At 41.5% G+C, this 17,346-nt stretch overlaps 1 protein-coding gene across 3 annotated transcripts in view; it reads left to right on the forward strand.

The window, feature by feature from the left end:
• Positions 1-17,346, forward strand: part of LOC119819887 (WD repeat containing planar cell polarity effector) — a 271,505-nt gene that overhangs the window by 150,118 nt on the left and 104,041 nt on the right. For all 3 annotated transcript variants that reach the window (XR_005286302.1, XM_038338112.1, XM_038338117.1), the window contains exon 9: positions 972-1,163. Coding sequence is in view for 2 of the 3 variants with exons in the window: in XM_038338112.1 (XP_038194040.1) it covers positions 972-1,163 (192 nt within the window). In the remaining variant the exon portion in view is untranslated. The remainder of the gene's footprint in view (positions 1-971; positions 1,164-17,346) is intronic.

The raw sequence follows: 17,346 nt of genomic DNA on the forward strand, positions 1-17,346 counted from the left end.
ATAAATGCAACGGGTTCTTAACACCCATTGCACTCTGGCATTATCGCATTACTGCCATCCTTTGTTGCCTTGCAGACAGGAATATGAAAGCAATCTGTCATGTAGTGAGACTGGCTCCAGAAGCATTTCTCTGATAAGAGGACCCCCTGCCCTTTGCTAGTGTCTGGTCCAGTAGGCTTAGCCATGCGCTTAATCCCCAGAAAGTGGTTCGATTATTGCTGACCAGCAATGGCAAGATAGTTTTTTTTCCTTCCAAGCTATCAACCTTCCATTAATTCCTTAAGCAGAAATACGGTGCAATCTATATTTCCTTGGCATGTGTCACCCAGATGGTGCCGTGCTTATGTTTTCAAATAACCATGTTCCAAAATAACATAGTTTGAATAATAAATTCGGCAAATCCTTCCTAAGAAAGAGAAGTGTAATTCTCAGAAGCTGCATAAACTTTCATGTATGATGCCATGGCTTATCCCTTTTATGCAGAATATGTGTGTACATGTCTAATATATTCTTTTAAGAGATATTTGCCTCGAGTTGTTTCTCCCTTGATTGTTGTCAGCCATTGTCACCATGTTATGTCTTAGATAGTAGTGAGACACTCTTGGTCAGCAGCGCCGCGCCTGTCATTTAATATAGCCGGTCCTGAACCCTCTGTGTAGGTCGATGCTGTCAAGCAACCATGACTGCACATTTTGTATTGATTGGAATTGTTATATCTAGTTCCTCCCTAACTCACATTTCTTTTTTTCGTTTCTTTGCTAAAAATTGGGAAAATTTTGAACATATGTCTTTTTTATATATGTGTCAAAGGAATTTGGTAAATCCTGACACCCTCATAGAAACATGTGAAAGGTGCATATTTACTTGTGTTTATTGCATTTACAGATGCTTTGATTTTTTTGGAAATACTCGGATGATTTTTCATCCTTTAAAATAAATGTTTTCATATGTTTTTGTTTGCTGACCATTAGGTTTCCTATTATGACTTACCTGGCCCAGCACACAGGACACTAGAGCGCCGCTTAGCTGTCAGTTCCACGGAGGACGTAGTTGTCTGCTGGTGGCCGCTGGCCAGTGATGGCGCTTGGCCTTGGACTCCAATCTCTTCTGAGAAGGACAGAGCGAATCTGTTGCTCCTGGGTCTTACTCAAGGAGGACTGCAGGTAAATCTCAAACAAATGCATCCATTTTAATGAAGTGCAAATAAAATAGTATTACTGGTTTTCCTATTCTGAAATATGTGTGAATACATTTTAAGCCTATAATTTATATTTTCAAATATTCAAAAGGAAATTGAATATAAAATGAGATCCTAAAATGTAGCGTAGCTGGAGCATAAGTAGACAATTCCAGACTGGCTGAGATAGTGTAGTGATTGAGAGCACAGGCTTCTGGTTCACATGCTGGTTCTGCCCCTGCCTCGCTGTCTGCTGGAATAAGTTATCATCCTCTAGGTGCTGGAGTTTCACTATTTGAAAGTAGAGTTAAACTAGTGAAAACAGTGTATCCTTTACAGCAACACGTGCACAGCAAACTTACGATCACTGTTGTCATTGTCACCAGTCCTGTTTGTTGTTGAGGATTTCGTACCTGGAAAAGCCATGCTACCAGCTACCTTAACAAGCACCAGTCCAGGACCGTTTTGTGTAAGCCCCTGTGATGGCGTATCACCAGTGGGGCAAGGGGGACTTCAGCGCAGCGTTCTCTCCCAGGACCTACTGCTGATGGGAGCCCAGGAGAGCACAGCACCTGCGGTCACGTGGGCATCCTCCTGCCGTCTGTTCCCAGCAGGGCTGTGGTCACTTACCTATCCACATGGATGAACTTGTGTGTGTGTTTAATTTGTACCTGTGTAAACGGAAACTTTTGGTTTTCTTTTTTATAAGTAAAAAGAGTTCTCTCCTTTTTAGTTTTAGTTTTAACTGGTGGGGCAAGCCTGTGCCAGTGTTTTCCTCTAAATCTTCAGATTTAAGAAGTCTTTCTCAGCGAGTGTGCTGGGAGGCGATACGCGGGTCTGTGCCTCTCTTCCCCACCTGCATAAACTTGCAGTCTCTTGAGTTTGGTTTATTTTGGAGACTGGGCTTTGTTACATAGCCTAAAACTCCTCATCCTCCTGCCTCAGTCTCTTGGTTGTTGAGTTTGAAGGCATGTGCTATCATGTCCAGCTTTAGGCTGCCTTTGAATATTGAAGGGTCCTAGTCCTTTATTTCTGATATGTATGTGTTCTTTAATAACTGGACTTCCCCAGTTCTGCAGTAAATGTTCCCAGTTCTGTGTTCTGGTTTGGGTAGATCACCTAGTCTAACTGGCCTTAGTTTTCTTATTTTTAAGATAGTAAGGTTAAGCCCCATAAGTCCTCCCCAGGCCCCTGGTGGCTCTAAAGTGTGCGAGTATGGGAACTAAAGCACAGATCTGCTTTGGTCACTTCCACTTAAGTCTTCAGTATCTGCTCAGCCTGACCCAGAATGATCTTGACCTACCTTCCCAGCGTTGTTTTCTTCTATAAATCTAGCCCTGGCTGAATTTACTCACCGACTCATTATTCCCCATTTCCTGTATTAATGGTGTTTCTGCCTGAAGTAGCGAGCAGCTTTGAGCATGACCTTGCTGAGCACTGTGTTTCATCCCAGATGGTAGGAATAAGAAACTATTTTGCCTTCAAGGACATTTTTTTTAACCAGTGAGAGACAATTATGAAAACGTTGAGGTACATGGGAGTGCCAGTTTGCTGTAGGTGGAGTGCGTGTAAGCTATGGTGGGAGCCAACACGAAGCGGTTGATTCCACTCAGATAGTGAGAAGATTACGAAAAGGCTTCTACAGTGTGCTCAAAGACGAGGTGGGCACCGAATTCCACTTGCTTTTATTAGCTATTCTAGATTTAACTTCAAGCCTTTATTAACACTGGAGTGACTTTGCTGGCCTTTTCTCCCCTCTGAAACAGTATCAAAGGAAATTACATACGCTAGATTTTGATAAATTATGATTCCATCTTTAAAGAGTTGTTTAAGTCTCTTTGTGGGGGGTACAATTCTGTTTTGTTGAGTTGTTTCCATAGTTTTTATGAAAGTGTCCACTTTATGGAAACATCTGACCTATTTTTATGAATGTATATATGGTATGTGAGTATCACTTTTTGTGTTACCCGGGATTTATCCCAGAGCCTCTGTCACTAGGTAAGCAAGCATTCTCCTGCATCCCAAATCCACTCTCTTTCACTTCTGATATTCTGTTGCATGCAATTCATTTTCTTGACAAGGCTTTTGTTTGAGCTTTTGTCCCTTTCAGTTGCGCTATCAAAATTCAACTGTTCAAAATATTTATAATTTTTTTTCCAGGAACTTTTGTGAATTTCACTATGTAAAAGGTAAATCAATGTTTTTAGGGGGAAATACTTGGTTTACTTTGTCGTGTGAAGACTTAAACTTTAACAGGAACATTTTGGCATGTTATAAGTTAAAGCCACCAGTGGCTGAAAGTAGTTTCCTTTTCTCTAGCAACATCAGTCTTTTTAAACGGATCATCAGAATCATAAGTCAATATGCTTTTAAGCACTGAAATTATAACCAAAAGGGGAAATCTTCATAGAGAAGAAATTGAATAATCTTTGAATCTGTTAAACTTTAGAATTATAAAAAAAAATTCCCATCTAGCGCCCACCCCCCCCCCCCCCGCCAGATAATAAGCTTTTATCTGGACAGTGTTCCTAGCCGGGTAATGCATCACAGTCGCCTGCAGAGCTTCTGAGACTGGGCTGCCACACTCCTTCCATCAGAGTCTCTGGTCAGGAGGGGGCATCAGTAATCTGCTTCAGGTTCCCTAGGTGATCTCGTGTTCATCCAAGATGAGACCCACTGCTTTACAGCAAACTTAAAAAACAAAAACAAAAACCCCCGAAGCCATCTTTTTTGCATAACAGACCATGGAAAGGATAAAGCCCACATACTGAAGCAAATGAGAGTTTTAACAGTAGAGTCTAAGTAGAAAATTGGCTTACCAAGCTGCTAAAAAAAATAAGAAAAGAAAACAAAGGAAACAGAAATCAACTCTCTGTGACCAAATTATCTGTCTTTCTGAGGGAAAACATTTTAAAATTTATTTTATGGATATTTGAAAATGCCTGGCCCAATTTCATACCACAGAGTTCTAAACAAATAGTGTGCATCTTAACTAGAAGCGTGGAGCAATGGAATTCTGTAGTCTAAGGAAAATGGGTGCTAATAGTATAGAAGAAGGAACTTTTATCAGTAAATCCATTAGGCCCTGTTTAAGGGGCTTGGGAGACGACTCGATTGCTGTTCAGCACAGGGACCCGAGTTTGATCCACAGGGTCAGGTAAGAAGCCAGATGGGGCGTGAGTGCTGGGGGTTGGGGACAGCAGGACCCCGAGGCGCTCAGACTGGCCAGCCCAGCCTCTGGCAAGCACCACTTGCTAGTTAGAGACCCCAGCAAAAGAGCAAGGTGGGTCCTCCTGAGGAACCACACACAGCACAGACCTCCCACCTCCCCGGACACACCCACACATAGGCACCTGTGCACATACATGAGCCTGCACATACCTGTGTAATTCGTTTTAGCAATTTATTTTATTTTTTTAAAATATTTATTTATTATGTATACAATATTCTGTCTGCATGTATTCCTGCAGGCCAGAAGAGGGCACCAGACCTCATTACAGATGGTTGTGAGCCACCATGTGGTTGCCTGGAATTGAACTCAGGACCTCTGAGTCATCTCTCCAGCCCCCCGTTTTAGCAATTTATATGTGGGTTATCACGTATTACATGGTAACGTCTCCATTTAAATATTTTACTCCTTCTACTTATTTTGAAAAGTTTTTGCCATTTTGGTCTGCTGTATACATTCGCTATGACGAGCACCTCATGACAACTTACTCTTCCCTTTTATATTTGCACAGCCATCTTAGCTCTTTAGCTGCGCGACTTTGAGACTTCTTTCTGCCCGTGGTACTAGCATCATGGTCTGTGGAGAGGCCAGCTGAGCATGCCCCTTATAGTCACGGTCCTCACAGAACGTGTCAGACCTGGTAGATAAATCTCTCAGGTCCATGCTTTTCCTATGAGAGGTTTTGTTGTTTGTGTTTGTTTCTTGCTGTTTGTTTGAAACAAGGACTCATGTGGCCCAGGCTATTCTTGAGTTTCCTTTTGCCTTGCCTCTGCCTTTGATGCTGGAACACAGGTGTGCACCACCACAGAATGAAGCATTATTTTTGTGGCAAGTTTTAAAGAGCAGTGACTGATGGGAAAGTGTTTGTGTCCCACTATTAATATACTACAATTTGGCAAAGGAATCCAAAAAATTTACAGATATTTTCAACTGAAAAGCCACAATATTTATGAATACCATTGACACTAAGTACATCTGTGTTAGCGTTTAGCTAAATGAGTCATATATTCTGTTTCATAGAATGCGAGATTTGTATTCTCTTTAGTGCTGGCTTAGTATATATTTATTACAAAATATAATGCATATGAAGCAAGCCACACAAGGTAAGTGCATAGATTAATGTGTCTTTATGAGCAGAGCACCCTTTGACCCAGTGGCCAGCTGGAGACCTAGATCTGTGCAGCGCTGGGAAGCACCTCTCTGTGCTGTCCCAGTCTTAACCGCTGCTCCGTTCCCCTCCATCACCATTGCCGTGAACTTGACACTTTCTTGTTTGCTCACACAGGTTTTACCACCTCTGTGGACATCCCCCAGAAAACAGCATACTATCCATTGAAAGTATTTCAGTGTGTGTATTAGTCTACAGGTCCCCATCAGCCCCACTCTTTCCTTAAAATGTATCTGTTGCAGCTGCAGCATCTGTGGACTGGACCTGTTTGTATCTGCATGGCAACCTTTTACATGTTGTTGTGTTTTCTGCTGGTCTGCAGGTCAATAGCTCTGGTGAGACTCTGAAGAGTAGTTGGACTTTTATCAGAGGCTTTTTATTCAGGTTCATTTGCTCTGTTTCTGGCTTTTGGTAATAGCAATTGTTGATGCTCAGTTTCAAGGTGCATCCATTCATTAATGTTATAAAATGGTAATTTTCTTATTAAATTATTTTCACTTATTATTTGGACTTTTATAAAATGGCATGTCTATCAGCTTTATATATTAAGTTGAATTAAAATGTCTCTTTCTTACCATTTGTCAAAGTAATAAACTGATCTATAATGAAGGTTGTGATTTTAATTTTAAAAATAACATTATTAATACATACATTAAAATGTTCTATTTGATATATTAATAAATTGTAACTGTATCCTTTAGAAGCTTAGATTACCTCATTTTTGGCCACTAAAACTTATTCCTCTCTTGTGATCTCAGCAATCTTGGTAGATTCCCAGCTGTCTGGTGTGTCAGTGGTTCATGTCCATCTTGTACATTGTCCTGGAACTCACCTTATAGATCAGGCTGGCCTTGAACTCAGAGATCTGCCTGCCTTTGCCTCCTGAGGGCTGAGATCAAAGGTGTGCACCACCAGCTCTTGGTGATAGGTTTTTTTCTTTTAAATGGAAAAATAATAATTTTGACTCTAAGCCAAGATATTAGGGACATTGGCTTGTTGTTTGGGGATTGGTTCTAGATTTCTTCAGTAGCAGTATGTGTATTTGTATACATATTCATAGTATGTTTATATTGGTACTTCTAGCTCAACACTAAAGAGTCCCTAATTTTAATTCTTCTATATATTACTGCTATACTTTCTATATTCTGTACCAAAACTCTTAGTTCACAGGGATGCAAGGAATGCACTGGATCCCATACTTTCTTGTTTATTATGCCCCATATCACACACATGCCTACCTTGTCTAATTTCTTGTTGACTGTGCCCCAGAGCACACCATGCCCACCTTGTCAGGATGCTCATCTAATATCACCACTAGTGTTTTAATTACTGAGGACATTCAGTTTTTCCCTCTGTTTTGCTCATTTCCCTCCTCGCATCTTAAAATAGTCTAAATTATGTAATAATTTGTTGCATATAATTTTCTTTTTAAAATCCGCATCTAGTTGTCCATGGGTATTTGGCGTTGCCATCTAAAAGAATCTTCTACTGTGAGTGGAAATGTAAAGAAACTGAAGAATTAAGGCACCCCTGCTGCTGATCTGAAAACAGGGCTAGTAGTTTATGGTCAGGATAAAACGTCTAATTAGAACCTGAATTTTGTGCTAAGTGTCTGTGTTTAGACTCATGTTTTTGGTTTTGTTTGTTTGGTTTTGTGTGTGTTATTTTTCATTTGTATGTGTAGCTATTGGGAACTGCGGGCTGAAAAGACTGCTTTCTTCATTGCTTTGCTTTTGTTCTTTGTCAGAAGTCAATGTTTTTCTGTTCTGTTCCATTAACTATTTGCCTATTTCATGAAGTAAGTCTTTGAAATATTGTGTTGACTATTATGAAAAGTCATTCGTTAGGCTAGAAACCTATATTAATGCAAACAAATAAGGTTCTAACTTACACATGCTGAAGAGGATGGGCGCAAGAATGTTCATGCTTCCTTTAGATATGTTTACTTTTCTAAATATTTTTTATGATTGTATGGTATTTATATGTTTATCCTCTATAAAAATGTCAGAATTAATTGGAAATGTTAAACATAGGGAATACATCTATTAAAACCAAATGCTATTATTTATTTTAAAAGTTCTTTTTTACTTTTATTTATTTATCAATGTGTGTGTGTATGCACACGTGTGCACTTGTGTGTTTATGTATGTGCCACAGTGTTTGTTGAGTTCAGAGGAATAATTGGAGTCAATTCTCCCTTCATGGTGTGACTTCGAGGGATCAAACTCAGGTCATCGGGCTTGTCTTACTGGCCCAAATGTTACTTTTCTTGTTTTGTTTTTCAGTTGATATATTTGATTGAGTATGTAGCACAATAGGGACCTCTCATTCACGTCTTATCGAAAAGGAAGTTAGACTGTGGTAAAGAACAACATAGCAATAACTAAAACAATTACAGGTGACTTTCTGACAGTAAGGAAAACCTGTAAGGAAAACCCGGATGTGTGTACAAGGAGCCACGGACAGAGAATTCATAGCAGTGTTGCTTTCAATAGTAAGCAGGAAGTAGAAACATCTTATGTATCTGGTGATCTTTCAAGCTTAGCAATAAGGAGGCACAGGAGAAATAGTAATGGAATTCAACTTGCTACATATGAGAACAAAATTTTGTTTAAATATGTAATAGATGAATTAAATATTAAAACTAGTTGATGTTTTTCATCATGTTTGAAGTATTTTCACTGAATAATGTCAGTTGGCTGCCTCAGTATTATAGCCAATAGCCAGTATGAACCAAGGACATGTTCCTCCTTCAGTCTGTGTGCTGCCTGGGTTTGTCAGCTCGCTACGAACATAGACATGTTTTGGAAGAGAGAATCTTAATTGAGAAAAAGCTTTCATAAGATTAGCCTGCAAGCCTGTAGGGAATTTTCTTAGTTAGTGACTGATACGGGAGGGCCCAGCTTATTGTGGGCATGTGGCCCTAGGGTGTATGAGAAAGCAGGCTGGCAGGCCAGTAAGCGGCACTCCTTCGTGGCCTCTGCGTCAGGTCATGCCTCCGGGCATCTGCCCTGATTTTCCTGAATGATAGACTCGTAAGCTTTAAGATGTAACCCTTTTCCTCCCTAAGCCGCTTTGGTCATGGTGTTTGTCACAGCAGTAGAGACTCTAACTAATGAACAGTCTGTATTATATTTTGTTATATAGTAAGATGGTATAAGTTTGCTTGCTTTCTATGAGAATAAAGTTTTCTGTGTTCTCTCTCCTACAGAGAAAGTGGGGAGAGAGTGATCCAGGCCTAGTGGTGTTGTCTGTAATTCTAACTACTCTAGTGACTGAGACAGGAGGACCACAAGTTCAATGCATGCTGAACAACTGAATGACACCCTGTCCAAAAATTTAAATAATGGGTTGTAACTATAACTCAGTGGTAGACTGCTTGCTAAGCAAATGGGATACTTTATGTTCCCTCCCTGTAAAACACACACACACACACACACACACACACACACACACACCAGCTTAAATGTCTACAACAGGCAAATAAAAACATATTTTGTGGTACATTCAGAGGGTGGAATACTGTATAGAAGACTAAACTATATCTGTTATTTTCTTAAATTTCAGAAGAATAAATTGAGCAAAAATGAAATTATGGTATGAGATAGTTTAATAACATTTATGCAAACTTATAAAACAGAATAATTCTACATGTTCTATAGTGCTTCTCTAGATTGATTATAATAATATACATAAGGATAAATACCACACTTATAATAATGTTGCCTCTGGGGTGGGATAGAAGGAAATGGGGCCTGGCAGGCTTCAACTTATATGTGATATCTTATTTTTAAAATTGAAGCAAAAAGATAGTATTTCCTAAAGCTGTTTTTCACATATTTTTCTCTCCACTTTTATGTGTGTGTTGAATGTTTCATAAAAAGAAGTAAAAATAAAATGTACTTTTTATCTTCTGTTCCTAAAAATTCTGCAAAGTGATATAGAGAATGTAGATTTCAGAATAAATCCTAGTGATAAGCTAAGAACTCTGGCTGCCGCATAATCTTTTAAGTAACCTGTTTACCTACTGGTGAAGGCTTCAGTGCCAGGAAAGGCCTCTCTTTAAATAATTCTACTGATTAGCATATTGGGTGACTTCTAAAAGATTCAGGAGAGGTTCCCTCTCTAGTTGAAACATGAAACTTGAAGGTTTGAGCCAGTCTCTAACTCACTATGATTTCTTTTTTGCTTTTTGATTTGAGCATACCTTTCAGGAATGGCCATCAGTCGTATTGGCTGGTAGGGCTTTCTCTCCTTGTACTGTTCCTACATGGATTCTATGTAGCTTTGAGTCAGTGGCTTCAGAACCTTAGGAACTTGCCACGTAGCTGAGGCGTGACCTTCAACTTTCTGCCTTTACCTCAAAAGTCCAGGGTTCTAGGTGTGTGCCACCATTCCCTGACAAAATTAGTTTTTTTTTTCTTTGAAAAGAATGAAAATGAAGGTTGACCATAATGAAACCTTCAGCTAGTTTAACCTGAAAGTTGCCGGATTTAAACTTGGCTAAAACAATTCTCTTTAGGAAGTTTTAGAACCTCATCTGATTGTTCTGCTGTTTCTTAGTCTGAAGTTTTACATTTTTAGCATTTACATATTTATTTTTTACTACACAGTTTTATTTTTACACTCACACGCATACACCCATGCATGCACACAAACACTGAGCCATGATCACTCATCTTTAGGAATGAAAGTACCCCCTCCTTGGCTGCCTCTGACGTCAGGTAGCCCTGGGTGGGCTGATAGTTTGGTTCTGGTTTCTTCCTGTTCCTCCTTGTTGAGCTCCTCCTTGTCTTCATGTTAAAGCAGGACTCGGCATTGCCTTGGCTTACTTATCAAATTTTGAATCTTTTCTTTTTCACCCATCAATAATTTTGTCTCATTTAAACTTTATATAGTCATAATGTTTATTGACCATTGTCATATACCAACTACAGTGATAAGTCTCATAATAAGATAAAATCCACTTGGTATTACCTTCCAAACCGCATCTTCTCTGTATTTAAACTTTTCCTCCACGTGTTACACTTGGCACTTAGCTAAGTATCAACGTAAATCCTAAGTAAGAAATACGGATTATATTTAGTGATCAGTGCCTTTCATGCTTTGTATTAGCTACAGACCTTGCCAAATGATTCGGGGTTTTCTTTTTCAGGACCAGCAATATCTATTGAGGGTGCTTCTGTTCTTTACATATTTGTTGCTAATGTTAATTCTTACTGCAACCCTACAACGTTTGAGAATAAATCCTTCCTTTTCATAAGAGAAAACTAGAGTTCAAAGCAGTGAACTTGCCCAGGACCTCAGGGCTTCCTCTGCTAAAACAAGAGCTGGTGCCCAGCTGCTACATTTCCTCCACAGTGTTGACCATGATGGTTAGACAGAATCAGGTTCAGTTAGGATCAAATCCCAAAGCCAAGCATAGAAAATACTTTAAAATACAGGTATTTTGGTTATCCATGCTAACAGATCATTCCGAGAGTTATAACCCAGCCCACCTGTTCTTTCCATAGTCCCATCTAGACTCCAGCACCATAGAACACCTGGTGGGGAATGGACAGCATTCGCTTATGTTTAATTTGTGTGAATTTTTGTTTAGAGGAGGTAGTTTTCTTTGGTTCATTTTAAAGTTAGTTAACTGTTCGCATTTTCTGAGTCCACTCTTTTTGGAGCAGTGCAACTGATCTAAGAATGAAGCATCTTTAAGGAGAATCCTCTAACGAGAGTCCTTGTCCCACACTTCTGCAGTCACACTGGGCGCAGGGGCCTTAGACAGCTCAGCACGCGCATCCTCCTCCATCCTCCTTCTTTCTCCCTTTCGGGAACGCCTCTCCATTCATAAGGTTACCAATGCCCTCTGATCACGAAACTTCTGATCACGGGGAAGGAAAACTGATAAACTTGTAAATTACCTGTGTTCACTAGGCAGGGAGTCTTGTGGCCCTAGGTCAGCAATACCCTATCTCTTTGACAGTTATTGTTCTTATCTCTAGAGTATAGATTCGCGGTGTCATTTTTGGAGCAGTGAAGTGATTAAGATGTGTATGAAGGGCAGTGTGGTCCAGGGTTGGAGAGCCAGCTCAGTTGTTAAAGGCTGGTGCTGCTCTTGCAAAAGGCTGGAGTTCAATTCCCGGCTCCTGTGTGTTGAGTGGCTCACAGACCTGTCTGCGACTTCAGCTCCACACATGTACATAGCCCCCCCCCCCCAAACCCAACAGACAAAATTTAGAGAGAAAATAAATCTTGAAAGAAAAGTAACACAATACTATACTTTTAAACCGAAAAGTATTTTATGTGTTGTTTTTGTTTTATCTTTAAATTTTTGTGTGGTTTTTTTGTTTCATTTTTATTTTTATTGTATTTTTTGAGCTTTTTTTTCTATCTTGATCTGTGGAAGAATTCCATTACAGAATCTTTACTTTTATGTATTTTTACATAATAGGATATATACATATAAAAATAAGAGATATAATTGATGGTCTCAGTCAATCACAAATAAAGCAAAAGCTATATAAGAAATGGAAATGACATAGACTTAGGAGATAGAAAGGAAGCAGATGATATAAATTGGAAAGTTACTTTGTATAGAATTTAGTTTTACTTTTTCTATTTAAAATTAATAATTTTAATTTATTTATTAATTATTAATAATTTAAGTTTTTTTTATTTTACATACTAATCACAGTTCCTCCTCCCTCCCCACCTGAACATGGTGTGTACTCACTCATAAGTGGATATTAGACATAAAGGAAAGGATTAACAGACTACAGTCCACAACCCCTGAGAAACTAGGTAACACAGAGAACCCTGAAGAGGCATGGGTGGGTACGATAGGTAAGGTCTCTTGAGTAAAGTGGGATAGGGGAGGTAGGGTGGGGTGGGGTGGAGGAAAGTGTGAGGGAACAGGAGGGTTGAGTTGGGGAAGGGACACAGAGGGAGAGCAAGGAAAGAGATATTTTGATAGAGAGAGCCATTATGGGGTTAGCAAAAAAAAAAAAAAAAAAAAAACAAAAAAAAAAACTGGTGCTAGGGAAATTCCCAGGAATCCACAAGGATGACTCCAGCTGAGACCCTAAGCAAAAGTAGAGAGGGTACTGAACTGGCCTTCCCCTGTAATTAGATTGGTGACTATAATGGTCTGTCCTGTCTCTTAAAGAGACAAGCCATGCCCATTCCCTCCCCCACCTCCACTGAGGCAGGCTGAGGCAGGCAGATCTTCCTTCCTGCTTGCAGCCTGTATCTCTTCCTTTTCCATCTCCCTCTCGAAGAGGCAGCTTCTGCCTCTCCCCACTTCTCCCCTCCCCCTTTCTGTCTCTCCCTTCTCTCTCTCTCTTCTCTGTCTGTCTGTCTCTCTCTCTCTGTCTCTCTTTCTGCCTCTCTGGTCTTTTCTCCTTCTCCCTCTTCCCTTCCATAACCCACTAAATAAATATCCAACCTCACTCTGCATGGCATGCCTATCCATCTACAGAGAACTGCAGCGTGATCTCGTGGCGTGCCCACTGCCTGCCACCACATGGCCTGCTGCAGTCACTCAGGGACCTGCAGTCTCTGCCACTGCAGCTGCTAGGAATCCTGCAGCAGTTTTATTAATCCGTTACAGTGATAACCCTGATTGCCATCATAGAACCATCATTTAGGAGCTGATGGAAGCAGATACAGAGATCCACAGTAGTTTTGGTTCTGTAGTGCTGTGGATAAAACCCAAGTCCTCATTCATTCCAGACAAGTGCTTCACCATCGAACTGTACTCAAGCCAGTGGCATTTTTAGTTATGCTGTGTAAAACATCTTCTCTTAAATAATTATCAACAACAGTAGCAGGGCATGGACTGAGGCCTCTTAGAGGGGGTCTCACAAACACTTAGAGACAAAAAAGCCTGAAACCCTGAGCCAAGAGCCCTGAGCCTTCCTTGTAAATTGTAGACTGTGTTGCCTGTTTGGTTGGAAGTTTCGCCCCAGCCCCCTGACATTCCTATATCCAAAGAGTATGCAATGTTTGGGTCCAGGCATCACCCCAGCCCTCTGGGAGTCTGGAATGTTTGATAGAAAGTTCCATTCCAAGCCCCCTCCCCTGGGAGATGCCACAGTCAGACTCCACCTCCGAGAAAGCCCACCAAATGGTGATCGTCCCTAGAGAGGATCAAGACCACTCCCACAGGCTATTTAAACTGCCCCCCCCCATAACAAACACGTGGTCTTTCAGGTTCTCCTTTTCCCTCCCTGTGTTTTTCCAGAGGGCCACCATCCATTAAACATGGGCCTTTTCTTATTCAGTTTGATTTGGTCTGATTTGAATTATTGTGTCAGCAGAGAGGCTTATTAGGCCGTAAAAAGTTTACACTGCCATCTGATGGGGGCCCTTCTATTCAGGCTGTCTTGGTGTGAGCTCAGATTTCCCCCAATATCTCATAGCTCCAGTGTCTCCTGTTTCTTTCAGTATGCCCAAAGGGTTCCATTGTAAAATTTTAAGTTTTCTAGAGTTATTCTTCAACTGCCGTTGCAGTGTTTTGCTTGCTTTAGTCTTTTTAAATGTATAGTTTTTTTTTTAAAAAGAATTATGGACTTGCTTCCCACCAACACAGTTTTTGCCTGCTGCTTCACAGGTGTGGAACGGTGTGAAATACACAAGATGGCTGTTTTTAAGCTGACGGTGAAATGAGGGTTTGCGACTGAATATCTGAAACAGAAGCCCGCACAGCATAAGATAAGCACTTCTGGCGGCAGCAGGAGATTGTGCTGGCACGCAGGCTGCAGTGAGCAATGGGCGCTGAGTCCCAGGCTGCTTCTCCTTCTTGCTTAGTTCAGGACCCCAGCCCATAGACCAGCACCACTCCAGTTACTACGAGTCTTCCCAATTAATCTCATCTGGATAGTCTCTCACAGGCAACTTAGATGCTCTTCTTCTCATGCTGAAATACTCTGACCAGAGCAATTCAAGGGAGAAAGTGTTGATTTTAGTTCACACTTCAAAGCAAAGTCCTTCATGGTGGACAGTCAGGGCAGCAGGAGCCCGGGACATCTGCTCACATGTTATGTCCATGTCTGAAAAAGAGAACAACGGATACATCTGTACTTGTGCTCGGGTCCCTGTCCAGGGAAATGGTGCCTCCCACAATGGGCACATCCTCCCACACCTACCAGTGCAGTCAAGAAGGCCCTTCACAGAGGTTCTCAGAGACACTGCTCCCAGTTCAGTCCCCATTCCGTCAATTTGACAGCTAACTCTGCCCTCACACGTGCCTAGAGGCTCTCTCCCGTGTACTTCCAGGTTGTTTCAAGCCGACAGTACTGACCATCACAAGTTGTTCAAGGCTAGGCATGACTGGTAAGAATGACTTAGATCCCGAGTAAGGACTAGATTTCAGTCAGACACGTGTGGAGTGACGCAGCTGGGGACGTGTAGGACAGGTTTCAGTTTGGATTCCGTGGATCACATGATGATAACACGCAGGTCAGATTATGTCTTTCCTTTGCTCAAAGCTTGCTTATGCTTCTCGTTTTAGTTCAGCCAAAATATCCGAGTCCTTATTTTTCAGTCCCATTATTGAGTTGGTCCTTCAACTGCCGGTTTCTAATACTCTCTTCCCTGGTCCTTTCTCCGGAGCCATATTTGCTCCCTCATCGGGCTAAAGAATTTCTAATGCAGGGCCCTTCTTAGTATAGGGTTCTGCCTTATTACTCCATAGTACTTAGGGAGTACAAATTTAGGAGGTCTGTATGTTTATTTGTTGATTCTTAGCCATTACTTCACCATTGAATTGTGATTGGATCTAGGAAATGCCGATAGGACACTTCAGTGTACTGAATATTTTAAGCTCACAAGTTGAGAAAACAACCAAAGCAGGTGGCTCTCTAGCCTTCTTCATTCTCTTTAGTCTGCCTTTCTCCTCTGAGGTCAATTAAAGAATCCCTTGACCTATCTCATGTAAAGGAGGCTACAAGAGCCTCCTGTGGTAGGTGTCCTGCCTTCTAACCAGAGCGAAGGAATGCAGACAGAAGGACAAAGGAAAATAGGAACAAACAGGCTGGATCATTTTGCATTGCTATGATTAAGTAACTGACATATACAGCTTAAATGAAAAAAGCTTATCTTGGTTCATTATTTCAGGGGGTTTTCCATCTTTTCTGGTGGGGAAGACATTGAAGACTTTATGGCAACAGGGTGTGTGGCAGACTCCTCGCATGGCAGCGGACAGGAAGTAGAGATAGCATGCTGGAGGTGGGCGGGTATGGATTTCAGATGCTCACCCCTAGTCTCCTAATTTCACAGTCAGGCCCCACCTCTGAAAAACTCTAAAGCCTTAAACAAGTGCCAGTTCGGGACAGACATGAAGATAGGGGCTGGGCCGTGCTGCAGCTCACCAGCGTGCTCACCACAAGACTGAGGACATGGCTGTGGATGTCGTGTGAAAACGGCACCTGAGCTCTGACTTGTCAGTCGAGCTGCACTGGAAAGCTCCAGGTTGAGAGAGATGGAAGAAAACAGCAGCATCGGCATCAGGTTTCCACACATGCGCACACACATACACACACACCTACCAGCACCGCGCGTTGTATGAGTTGCAGTAACCACGGCCTCACTCCTGAGCAGACAGCTTACTAGAGCAAAGGCTTATTTGAATTCATCCTTTTAGAGAATTTAGTCTACCCTGAAGGGGATGCACAGTGAGAGGCAGCTGTCCACATGTGGCAGGTAGGAAATAGAAAAGTCCAGGCAAAATCCTGAAAGGCCTACCCCTGTGACTGACTTCTGCCAGTCAGGTCCTACCCCAGAAAGTCTCTCCTTCCTGCAAAATAGCCCCACAAAGTGGAGACTGATTGCTCAAAACATGAGTCTCTGGAGAGGACTTTCTTGGTTTTTCTAGAGTTTCTCTGTGTAACAGCCCACAGTGTCCTGGAACTCATTCTGTAGACCAGGCTGGCCTCAAACTCACAGAGATCCACCTGCCTCCACCTCCTGCATGCTAGAATTAAAGGTGTACACCACTAGCACCCAGTGGGAGAGGACGGTTTTTCTCCTGCTGTTTCCAGTGTCTAGAACATAGTTTACTAAAATATTTACTAACCGAATGAAAATGGGGCACAAAGGGCACAAGGCAAGGAAGGAGTTTGGTGTGACCTATTACAGTATTTGTGTTCTAGGCCAGGGATAAAATGTAAATCATTAGTCAGTTTGTTGCCCTTGAGAGATTTGAACAGAAAAATGAAATTAAAACCATGCAGCTTAAAGATTGAATTGGTACTGAGGTGTTAGATTAATTCTTAAAACACCATGAAGAGCTGGAGCGAGAGCTCAGTGCCTGGCACACAGGTTTGGAGGCCTAAGGTCAGGTCTCTACGCTCGCCCACATCAAAAACTGGGTGTGGTGTGCACCCGTGGTCCCCGTGCTGGGAAGCAGAGACAGGAGGGTCCCTGGGTTTCTGGCCAGCTACTCATGATGAATTGGAGAATTCCAGATTCAATGAGAGACGAGACCCTATCTCTAGAAATAGGGAATGGTTGAGGAGGGTACCCAGCATCCTCCACAGTGTGTATGCCCATACGTGCACAGTTCAAGAGCAAAGACACAGAGCCAATGTCAGTGCGCATTCCCCTTTCCAGCCCAGCATTCCATAACACTGCCAAGTGTGCCTTTTGGAAACAGTGTGACTCAGAAGGAGCTGTTAAAATGGTTAAATGAGTTGCACTAATAATATCTCCATTACTTCAGTTTCACATAGAAGAAAATTACTTTGGTGACATACTGCTAACCCAGAGACAGATCACAGCCAA

Source organism: Arvicola amphibius, chromosome 1, assembly GCF_903992535.2.
Source record: "Arvicola amphibius chromosome 1, mArvAmp1.2, whole genome shotgun sequence".
NCBI classification, from domain to species: domain Eukaryota; kingdom Metazoa; phylum Chordata; class Mammalia; order Rodentia; family Cricetidae; genus Arvicola; species Arvicola amphibius.